General features: G+C 56.8%; 1 protein-coding gene across 2 annotated transcripts; it reads left to right on the top strand.

Annotated features, from left to right (window-relative positions):
• Nucleotides 1-576: 576 nt before the first annotated feature.
• LOC135965088 (anthrax toxin receptor-like) lies at nucleotides 577-9687 on the top strand. Of its 2 annotated transcripts, XM_065520685.2 has the most exons (5): nucleotides 577-1124; nucleotides 4177-4215; nucleotides 5223-5390; nucleotides 6973-7053; nucleotides 8704-9687. In XM_065520685.2, the coding sequence occupies exons 1-5, from the start codon at nucleotides 963-965 to the stop codon at nucleotides 8707-8709; spliced, it is 456 nt and encodes a 151-aa protein (XP_065376757.1). In that variant the 5' UTR covers nucleotides 577-962; the 3' UTR covers nucleotides 8710-9687. The 2 variants fall into 2 exon arrangements, with proteins under 2 accessions (XP_065376757.1, XP_065376756.1); XM_065520684.2 differs by lacking the exon at nucleotides 8704-9687 and having other exon boundaries at nucleotides 6973-7566.
• Nucleotides 9688-10617: the final 930 nt, after the last annotated feature.

Raw genomic sequence — 10617 nt, 5'->3', positions numbered from 1 at the left:
AAGCAAATCCCTGGCCTTGCATCATTTCATGCTCTTCTAGACCAGAAATTGTGGCTCTACAAGATAGGAGAAGTCAGGCATAATGAAGCAGCTGTCCCTTCCCTCTGGTCCCCTCACCTCCTCTGGTCATGGACATCATAGCATGTTGCACTCTCTGTCATCTGTTTTGTCCTGTTTTTTATTTTGTTTTCTGTGTCCCGTGCAGTCCCTAAAGGTGAGTCCTTGAGAGCAGGGGCTCTGCCTGCCTGTTCCTGTTACACAGCAGAGTGCTGCACAGGGCCTGGGTGTGGCGGGTGCTTGCAGGGATCTATGCAATAGGAAGGCAGAGCCCACATGCCGGTCCTGGGCCACAGGGTCAGCTCTGCATGCTAAGGACACACATGGGGAGGAACAGTGGACAGACAGGTGCATTGACATTCTTCTCATGTCATTTTCTTTTAGATGAAAAGCCAACCAGTATCGACAGTCATTCCATGAATTGCCCTGGGCCAAAACTAGAAAAACCTGGAGAGTAGGTGCCCCTGGCAGGAGGCCCTAGAGGGCAAGAGGCCAGGGAGTCAGGGTTGGTCACCGTGAGGTGTACAGAATGTGGATGCCACCCCTTGCTGGGGCAGCCCATGTCTGTGGCTGGGCAAAGAGCAGCCTCCTCCCGACATCCCTTGTTGGTGACCCCCAAGGTATTCGGGGATCTGCAGTGTTCTAGGGTCTGTGAGGAGGGCAGGGTGCAGGAGATGATTGCCCGAGGAATGGTACCTTTGCTCCAGGTTGCTTCTCAGAGTTAAGCCAACAGACTCTGTAAATACAGAAGAGCCAGGATGGTGACACCAAGCAGCGGTCCCTGGTCATTTAGGACACGGTCACAATGGCATGAGACCCCATGCAGGGCCCCTCACTGCCTGACCCGCTTACCCTTTGGTCATCATTGCTGAGTTGACCTGCAAGTGTTTGGGGAATGACCTCTCATGACCCATGCTGTCCACTGGCCAAGGGCAAGAACTGCATCTCTCCGGGCTGGGTCTCGCCATCTGTGTTTTCTGTGCTTTAGGGAGTACTTTATTGAAGTCAGCTTGAACAACGGCAAAACATTCTTCAAGAGCAATGTCAGCGTCACCAGCAGCACATGTGTGAGTACCAGGATGGGGCTGCAAACACGTATGAGGACTGTCCAGAGTCTCTGCACTAGAAGGAGATATACCCTGGGGAGGACAGAAAGGGCAGGCAGTTCCCAGGCAGTCAGTCCCAGAAAGTAGTGTGTGCAGCAGGCACCTGAGGCTGCTCCAACCAGGCTTCCAGATGGTGCAGGTGGGTGAGGCTGGGAGGCTGTCTGCCAGGAGCCAGAGTCCAGCACCTCTAGGCCAGGACCTCAGGCCCAGGAGCTCTGAAGGATTCCACACACTGCCGTCAGGGTGTGTGTGTGCCACTGAACTGGTGCCCCAGCTGCTGATCTGGTCCTGAACCTGCTCATGACCCTGGCCCCCAAGCCTGCCTGGTGCTCACTTGCTGTCATTTCCCAGATGCCTTCAGCCCCTTTTCTGCCTCTCCTCCTTGCTCAGGCCTCTGAGATGTCCCTCTCTGCTCCCTCGCCAAGCCCTGCAGTATGTCCCTTCCTACTGCTGAAGGGAAGGCTCTCAGGCACTGGGACCTGGGCTCAGCTCCAAGAAGCCCCTGGGAATGGAGGTGCTGTGCCCCAGGTGCCTGCTCCTCAGAGCTCCATGTCTTTGGGCAGCTTGGCCCAGGGCAGCATAGGCAGGAGGATGTGCTGGAGGGACGGGCGAGAGGCCAGAGCCCACTCCACCGCCTTGTATCCTGTCTCACTTGTGAGGACTCACCAGTGTTGAGAGCCCTCCCTCTGGGTCTCCCCTTGCCTGTCCCTGCACATCCACGCATGGATCTGCAGGCTGAATGCATGCATTCCCCATCAGGAATCTACTCACTGATGGCCCGACTGTGACAGGCACATCAAGAGCAGCCCGGGGGCTCCCACCTCGCCAGTGGCCTTCATGCTCAGCTTCAGTGGTTCCTCTCCTTCAGACAGCTGGGTTCCCAGCACAGGCCCCCTCTCCTCCCCTCCCCTCCCCTCCTCTCTCCTCCCTTCCCCTTCCCTCCCCTTCTCTCCACTCCCCTCCCCTCCCCACCCCCCTCCAGCCTTCTCTTAAGTAGAGCTCTGGATCTGGGGAAGGCCTGAGCAGCCTGTGTTCCCACGATGCAGCCCGAGGTTCCTTTATTGTGAAGAACACCCAGAGAAGTGTTCCCGTTGCTTACACCCCGTGTGGCCCTGGTTCTGAGCCAGGACTTTGTCTGAGCTCTCTAAACCTCACAAGTGCCCCCAGGGAGGGCGGCTCATTCCCTCTGCACAGGTGTGGAGGCTGAGGCTCAGAGCGGTGCGTGGATGTGCCCACGGTGCAGAGCCTGGAAGTGGGGAGAGAGACTGTTGGGGAGGGACCTGGGTCCCCTGCCCCTGCTTCTGTGCCTGCACCTCCACCCTCACCCGTCTTTGTACCAGTAGATTTTGTGGTCCTCACAGAACCTATGCTGCAGGTGAGGTGTGCAGTGAGGGTTCATCAGACCACAGAAGCTTCCAGGACTTTCTTGTCAGGGCTCTGGGGCAAAGACTTTCAGCAGGGCCAGAGAGAGGGTCTGTAGCTTTCTGGGGCCCAGCCCTGGCCGCTGGCCGCACTGTGGTACCCAGATGTGGGGCCAGCTAGGGACAGCAAGGAGTGGGCAGATGGCTGCCAAGTGGTGGGCACCGGGAAGAGGCCACCCAGGCCCTCCCAGGCCTGGCATTCCTCTGTCCCTTAGGCATGGTTCATGGTGCTCTCTTTCTCCACCAGGGCATTTTCAGCAACTGGCTCTATTTTTTGCTGCCTCTGCTGCTTCTTCCACTGCTGCTGTGTTGTCTCTGGCGGCTGTGCCGCAAGAAGGCAAGTGCTCCCTGCCTGCCCAGCCTTGGGGCCCAAGCACAGGCCCGCCGTCTGAGGGACTCTAACATGTGACTGCCCCGTGATCCCACCTGTGGGAAGTTTCCCTCAGCTCCCAGCTCATCACGTGAGCCCAGGGAGTGGCAGACCTGTCTACACGTTCCCAGAGCCTAGCAAGCCTGGGCTTCTGCAGTGTCTCCTGCCCTGGTCTGGCCACAGAGAGCTGGCCTGGGATGCCCTGGACGTGGGGCTAAGGCCTGCCCTGGCTCCTAGAGAGAAGTGACCCCAGAACCCCTGAAACCAGGGCTACCTCAACAATCTGGACTTCTGGAAGCCTCAGATGGACAGGGCCAGGAGGTGGCCTCTGTGTGGAGGGAGGAAGAGAGGGTCCCCCATGAAGTCCTGATGGCCCAAATGGAGGACGGTGCTGTAACTCCCAGCTGTCTGTGCCTTGAGGAACCGGCATGGATCTTGGCACGTGTCTGGTGCCTTCCCCATTCCTTCATCTGTCTTTACTGAGCTGCAGCTTCCCCTGGGCCCCATGCTGGGCTGGGAAGGGACAGAAATGAAGCAGCCACCGTTCCCCACAGGCAGCTCACAGTCCTGTCCTGTCAGGGCTGAAGGTGAAATGTCCACCCCACAGGAGTGGGAAGGGCTCCCTGTAAGGCAGAGCAGGACCCAGAAGCAGAGATGGAGCCTGGGGCAGGGAGGATGGAAGGGGTGCTGGGAGCTGGAGTGGACGGACCCAGCTCCGAGAGCTGCAGAGGACAGAGCAAAGGGAGGAGAGGACAGAGCTCAGCCCAGGGAACACGCAGGGCTCATGTCTGCATAGGGAGCCACGAGGGGAGGAAGCCGGGAACTCAGCCATGAGGCTGGGAGGTCAGGGAGGGCTCCTGGGGACAGACAGGCTCTCCCTGAGGAAGGGAAGTGGGGCGGACGCTCTCTTCTCCATGTGGCTGTGGGCAGAGAAGGACACTTGTAGGGGCTGGGCCTCTCTAGGGATCTGGTTCCCGGCCAGGCTGACCCCTAGGAACCCCACAGTGGCGGTACGGGGTTCCCCTTGGGTAAGGTTGGAGGCTGAGGCCCGGGAAGAGGAGCCTGCCGGGTACAACTTCACAGGCTCAGTGTGGCCAGAGTGACACCCCAAAGGCAGTGCTGTCTCCTGGTGCTCCAGACCAGGGTCCCAGCTATGTGCAGGGCCAAGGCAGAGCCCGCCCACCCCCATCTAGCTTGGGTTTGTCTCTTTTGAACATTCTAGACTGTCAAGGAGCCACCACCTGTGCAGAAGCCAGAAAAGGTAAGTCACAGTTTTGGTCTCGATATTGTCACATCCCAAGGAGCCCACCGACCTTCACCAAGAGTGCTATGAAGCATGCGCCCCATGACCTCCACCTGCCTGGGCAGAGAAGAAGGTGACAGAGGGGCAGAGTGGAGCCTGAGAAGATGGGGAACTCACAGTGATGTCCCCAGCACACCCTTCCCGCTCCCTGTACCCCTTAACATGAGCCTTGTCACCAATTCACAGCCTGGGCCAGTTTCAGCAACTGTGATGATCTGTCCTGAATGAATGGGGCTTTTCTGTCAATGCCCCAAGGACTTTTTGTAAGATGCTAAGGATGGAGGCGCTCTGGAAAAGGAGCCCTGCATTTCAGGGACCTGGCCCTGTCCCCAGGCTCCAGAGGCGGCTGTGGCTCCGTTTGGCCTCTCTGGATCCATGTCTCCTGGCAGGGACAAGGGGTGCCTGGAGTTAGCCTCTTGGGACTGCAGGGCTGAGGGATGGGGGAGTCCTGGCGGGCACCAAGCTGGGAGGGACACCAGCCCAGTGAGCATAGGGGCCAGGAGTCCGGAAGCAGGTTGTGGCTCACCTGGGTCAGGGACCCACCCCAGGGCCCATGGGCAGTGATGAGTAATTGAGGCAGGAGGCCCTGGGCCTGGGATGGGGTGGGAACAGACCTCCCTGGCCAAGGGTGGCCTCTGCGGTGCTGCAGAGTGGGCCCGGGGAGGTTGCATCTGCAGCCAGATGGATGCGGACAGTCACCTGCAAATGCTGGGACCATTGCACAGCCCCCAGAGCAGACCTCTTTCAACAAGGGCGGCCACAGGAGAACCAAGGGGACAGAGTCGAAGTCGTTGGCATTTACAAGAAGAACATTGTCTGCCAACTAGGAGGAGTTTGCATGTTTCTCATGTGAAGGACCCTCCCCTGTGGTGTGGGTTTCTCTCTGGTCCTTTCATTCCCCAGACACACAGTGGCCAGCACTGTGCCCCGCCAGCCCTGTCAGCAGACAGTTTTTCTTTTTTTAGGAGCCAGAGCAGGAGAAACCACCACCTCCACCACCACCATCACCACCACCGCCTCTGCCTCCACCACCTCCGCCCCCACCTCCGCCCCCAGCTCCTGTAAACACCTGCCCCACCGTGATTGTTTGTTGCTGTGCATGCCAAGGAGTGTGCGGGATGAGAGGGACAGAGGTGAGAAGGGCACAGTGGAGAGGGGCTGTGACCCAGGCTGGGACTGCAGGAGGAGGGGGCAGCTGGGTCCCACTGCAGAAGCCTGGGCCCTGGAGGAAGGCAGGCTCTATGGGGGCCGGACTTTGGTCACTTGATGTCAAGAGCAACCAGATGCCCACCTCACCTTCACGCCCCAGTGGCAGGCATATATGAGGGCTCCTGTCCCCTGCACCACCAGGTCTGTCCCCACACATTGAACTCCCTCTCTAGAAGGATCCATGTTTCTGTACAGTGGCAACTTTTGATGTCTGACCAGTCCCTGGTTCCCACAGGGGTGCCTCAGCTCTGGCAGTGGCCTCGGCTTTAAACCACCTGTCTGCAGGTGCATGGGTCAAGCAACCTGAGTCACAAAAGGTCATGTAGATCAGAAAAAAAAATAGAAATGACCAGTCCTGACACATGTTCTCACCACCACGAACACTGCAAGGATGCCAGGGGCACCTGCCAGCCCGCGCAGCAGGATCTTCAGGCAGTGAGGAAAAGCTGTCCCTGAGTGGGCTTGTCGCCTGCTGAGATGGGCTGACAGGCGCTGCAGGGAGGGGAGGAGGTGGAGACCCGAAAGCGCCCTCACAAGACACCTGTGCAGGAGCTTGAGCCCTGAAGCCAACACAACAGCCACTCTCCCTGAGGAAACCTCCTTCACGGGCAGATACAGGGCCCATCTTGCTGAGGGGAACCCAGCCAGGCAGCAGCAGGGGCCCTGCACAGGGGTAGAGAGGGCGCCTGGGTGGCTGGTGTTGAGGGAGAAGGACCCCAGCGTTCCTGCCTAGCTCTGACCCTCTCCTGCTTGGTCCTGTCTCTGTCTGTGGTCAGATCTCTTGCTTCCTCCTGGGAGTGTCAGGTTCCTCTGCAGCCTCAGTGGGCATCTGGGGAAGCCAGACCTGTCTCTCCCCGGAGTGTGGGGCACAGGGAAGCCGAAACACAGCCTCCGGGGAGAGGAAGTCACCTGCCAGCGGCCTGCAGTGCCTTGCAACACACGGCCCTCATCCCATCCCCACCAGGGCCCAGAAAGGCCTGACTACAGCACCGAGTGGCCAAGGGGCTGCCCACTATGGGTCCTGGGCTGCTTTCTGGCCTGTTTTTTCTCTGCCTTCCTCTTCTCTCTTTCCTGGTGTCAGGTACCTACTCCCTGAGCAGGGCATGGTCCTCTCACCTGCCTTCCCCTGTGTGCCCCCAGCAGTAAGAAGACTCTTCCCTTCCATGAGCTCCTGCCCAGGCCCCGTACCCAACTCATGCTCCCCTTTAGGACCTCTGCTCGGAACCACAGGCTCCTCCTGCCTTTGGACTTTTTGTCTGAATCTGCCCCTGTCGTTTTCTCTTCCTTCAGCAAAATACTGTTTTGTTCTAGATTCCAAAACTCTCTGTGGCCACAGTGACCATGTCCCCAATACACAAGGCTGCCAGGCCCCTCCCCCAAGGGGAGATGGAAGCTTTGTCTGGGTGTGTTCCAGGGGACAGAGCCGTGGGTGGCTGGGGAGTCCTGATGCCTTCTGGAGGTAGTGTCCAGCCTGCATGGCTTCCTCATGGCCACGTTGCTTTTCAGGGCAATCTGGATACCTTTTGTGACCTCTCTCACCCAAGCTGCCACCAGGTGCCATGGATGTGGTGTCAGCGCAGGGACCAGGTGAGCAGGGGTGCAGGGACACACTTGATGGACAGAAGGCCACTGCTTTTCCCCTGACTGCTGTCCTCTGGGATTGTGGCTCAGAGAGCCATATCAGGTGTCTGCCAAAGAGGACGACACAAGATACACAGAAACGGTGCCCGTGGGCATCCCAGCCAGTTTCTGGACATGGGACCCAAGTACTTCCTTTGTTTGTCACCTGGGGCCAGGAGTGCTGGCTAGGATGGCTGACAGGGTTGTTGGGCAACACTGACTGGTTCTAATAGGCAATAAGGATTCCTTCCTTGGGTCATTGCCTTGGGGCCATGGGGAGGAAAATATTGTCAAGATTTTCTCTTTGTAACTTATTATGAATGAGGACTATTAATTATTAATGAGGCCTCAGTAATGTACAGAGTCCTCCCATGGGCCATTTCCTAGCCTAGGCCATGCTTTCACTGTTTTCATTCTCCTAGTAACTGTACCTACGTGCTATTATTATCCAGTTTACTGAAGGGGACAGAGGTGCTGAGAGATTAAGTGGTATGTCCCTGCTCCTAAAGCCCGCGAGTGATAGGGCTGGATGTGCACTGGGCCTGGCTCCTGCCCTTACTCTGCACTGCTCTCCTTTTGGATCAGCACCAAGGGGCTTCTCTGCTCAGGCCCCGGGGCCCTGGAGAGCCCTGCTCCTGGCTCGGCCTGGGGCTCATCTGCCTGTGCCTCCCACAGTCCAGCCCTTTGCACCTGGAAGATGATCTCATCCCCAGGGTTTATAGAGAGACCTGCACTGGCCAGACCTCCTGCATCAGGCCAGCACAGGCTCTCAGTGGCCAGGTGGCTGCGCACTGAGAAGGCCTTGCAGGCTACAAGCCTCTGGACACTGCTAATGAGAAACGGGCTGGGAGCCCCCGGGAGGTGTGCTGACACCTGGCAGGGCATCGCCGGTGTCAGAGGCATGCAGCGCTCCTCCAGCCACTGGGCTCCTGGCTCTGTGCCTCTGCACAGGGCTCTCAATCTCAGCCATGCTTGCACAGAAGCCCATTTTCCATCTGAGGTACCATGAGGCCTCTCCACATTGACACAGCCCAGTTCCAGTCACACAGCACTAGTCCAGCCTTATGCACTGAACAGGTGAGACACTTAGGTGGGAGGGATAGAGCTTGATGGCTGAGTGTGAAAACAGGCACCTCAAGCAGAGGGAAGGCAAGAGATGGGAGGGTGGGCATGGGAAAGGGCCAGAAATGGCCTTACTGTCCAGTGTGGTGAGACGGGATGGAGCACGTCTCTGAAATTGTCTCATTCCCGAGAGCAGCTCTTTGAAGCTAAGGTTTGGGGGTGGGGTGGTGGGGGGCAGAATAATTGCATCACAGAGGGCACTTACCACTGCTCAGGGCTCTGCCAGGCTGCCACTGTCATCGTGTGAAGTCCACCTTGCAATTCTTGGAAAAGGAGAGACAATCCCTGTTTTACTAATGGCAAAATAGAGGCCCAGAGTGGCCAAGAGAGTTGCCTAAGGCCACCCAGATAGTAAGTGGCTGCCTCCAGCGCTATCAGAAATCAACCCCATATCTGTCCCTAACCCAGGGAGGCCCATAGCTATGCCTTGTAGACCCGGGCTCCTTCTAGCTTCTCTGCCACAACCTAATTCGACCTTGTCCTTCCCAACTGTAGTCCTGAACACCCAACTGCGTGTCTTGCAAGATTTCTGTCGGGTACCCAAGAATTCAGACAATCTGGCAGGAGTTCCCGGTTCTCCTCTTTAAGCCTTCGGTGTGTTGGCCCCAGGGTCTAACGTGAGTCATGCACTAAAGAGGATGCGTCCCCCTGAGACCTGCAGCCCGTTTCAGAGCCACAGGGTCGGCCTGTAAGCCTAGTCCTGAGTGTACAAAGCCAGACTCCAGCCAGGCTGCTGGCGAGCTCAGCAGCTTCCTGCTTGGAGACACTGGGAATGTGACCTTCCTGCCTGAGCCAGGGGGTCCCTGAGTGAGAAGGAGCCCTGAGGCTGGAGGAGAGAGAGTGCATCTCAGGGAGAAACCGCTGGAGACCAGACTTGGGAGGGCGACTCGGCCCCAGCCAGGCAGCCCAACTGCAACTGCGGGGCTGTGGAGGCATTGGTGAGACGTCCTGCCCAGGACAGGCGTAGGCTGTCTGTCTCTTCACGGCAGAGTGAAGAGGCCACCTGTGTGCTCCACACCCCTCTTCCAGGATCTCCCCTCAGACAGAGACTCACTCAGGCCCTCAGCAGTGTGGCGGATCCTGAGAGAACCAGTGCATGCCTCTTTCTCCGTCCATACCCCGGCCTTGTGGGGAGGCTGTTTCCAAACTCCTCTTCCTGACTTGGCATTGTGGGCTGACCTGGGGGTGTGATGAGCTCGGGACATTGATGAGTCTGTTCAACTGGAGTGTGTTGTCGAATTTAGAGGAGCTGCTGCCTTTTAAAACCTTGTTTAGTTGCTGGTTTCGGCAAACCCAAACATTTTTGCATTTCAGCACATGATAATGCAGGAAATTCTCGAAGGCTTGGTTTACCAAAAACCTCAACATTTTTGTGGCAAAAGCAGTCAGTCTTGTTTACTTTCAATTTTTGTTTTAAATTGAGTGTGTCTCCCTGCTCCACCACCTTCAAGTTCTCTGAATAAATTTTTTGATAGCGTCCTCTTCCAGGCCATCCTCACTACACACTCATACAAAATGCAGCAGCAAGACTCTGAGGCTCTTGAGTCAAACTCTACCTCCCATCCATGCTGACGATCCTCCTTCACCTTATCCTGTGGATGCTCATTATGTTAATGGGAAACAGTATTGCTAGATCCATCAGGAAAGTCACGCTAATAATGTGAAACCTTACCCTTTGTCACCAAACGTAGTGCCCACAATGATGTAACAGCCTTTCCAGTGAGTTTAATTCATGTGCGCGCCACAGCAGGAAGCCCTTTAGAAACCGGATCTCATTTCATTCTCACAATACCCAGGAAGGCTCATAGCTGCCATTCATACCCAATCTTAAGGTGGGCCAGACACTGTTGCAAGTATATTCCACAAACTAACATATGTCATAACTCTATTGTAGGGAGGAAGCTAGAAGCCCTACAAAGTTAGGTAACCTACCCAGGGTCACACAGCCAGGAAGCAATAGGACCAGCATCCAACAGCCTGGCTCCAGGTCCTTACTGTGTGCATGGCCACCTCTCTGTCCTGCAAGGTAGTCACTACTGTCTGCATTTCACAGCTGTGGACACCGAGGCTCTGATGTTTAGTGATAGGCTCAACATGGCAGGATCGTTGAGTGGTAGAGCCGGGCTATGAACTGAGCCGAGGGGAGGCACATGTCTGAGTCAGGTTCCACCCCATGTCCTGCTGTCAGAGTGATCTGTGGAAACACCTGCAAGTGCATCTCCCTTCAGTGTAAAATGTCACACAGCAGGTCCTCAAATAACATTTCATTCAACGTCATCTGAACACTGAGTGAGAAATGATGATGCTGATGAGAAAAAAATCCATTCCCGGCTGACGTCAATGTCTGTGTGGAGTTTGCATGTGGTTCCCATGGCTGCAGGGAATTTTTCTGGGTACTTCAGTTTCCGC

The sequence above is a fragment of the Macaca fascicularis genome, chromosome 9, assembly GCF_037993035.2.
Source record: "Macaca fascicularis isolate 582-1 chromosome 9, T2T-MFA8v1.1".
Lineage (NCBI taxonomy): Eukaryota > Metazoa > Chordata > Mammalia > Primates > Cercopithecidae > Macaca > Macaca fascicularis.
Note: the sequence above shows the minus strand (reverse complement) of the source record. Positions and strands in the feature narration are given on the sequence as shown.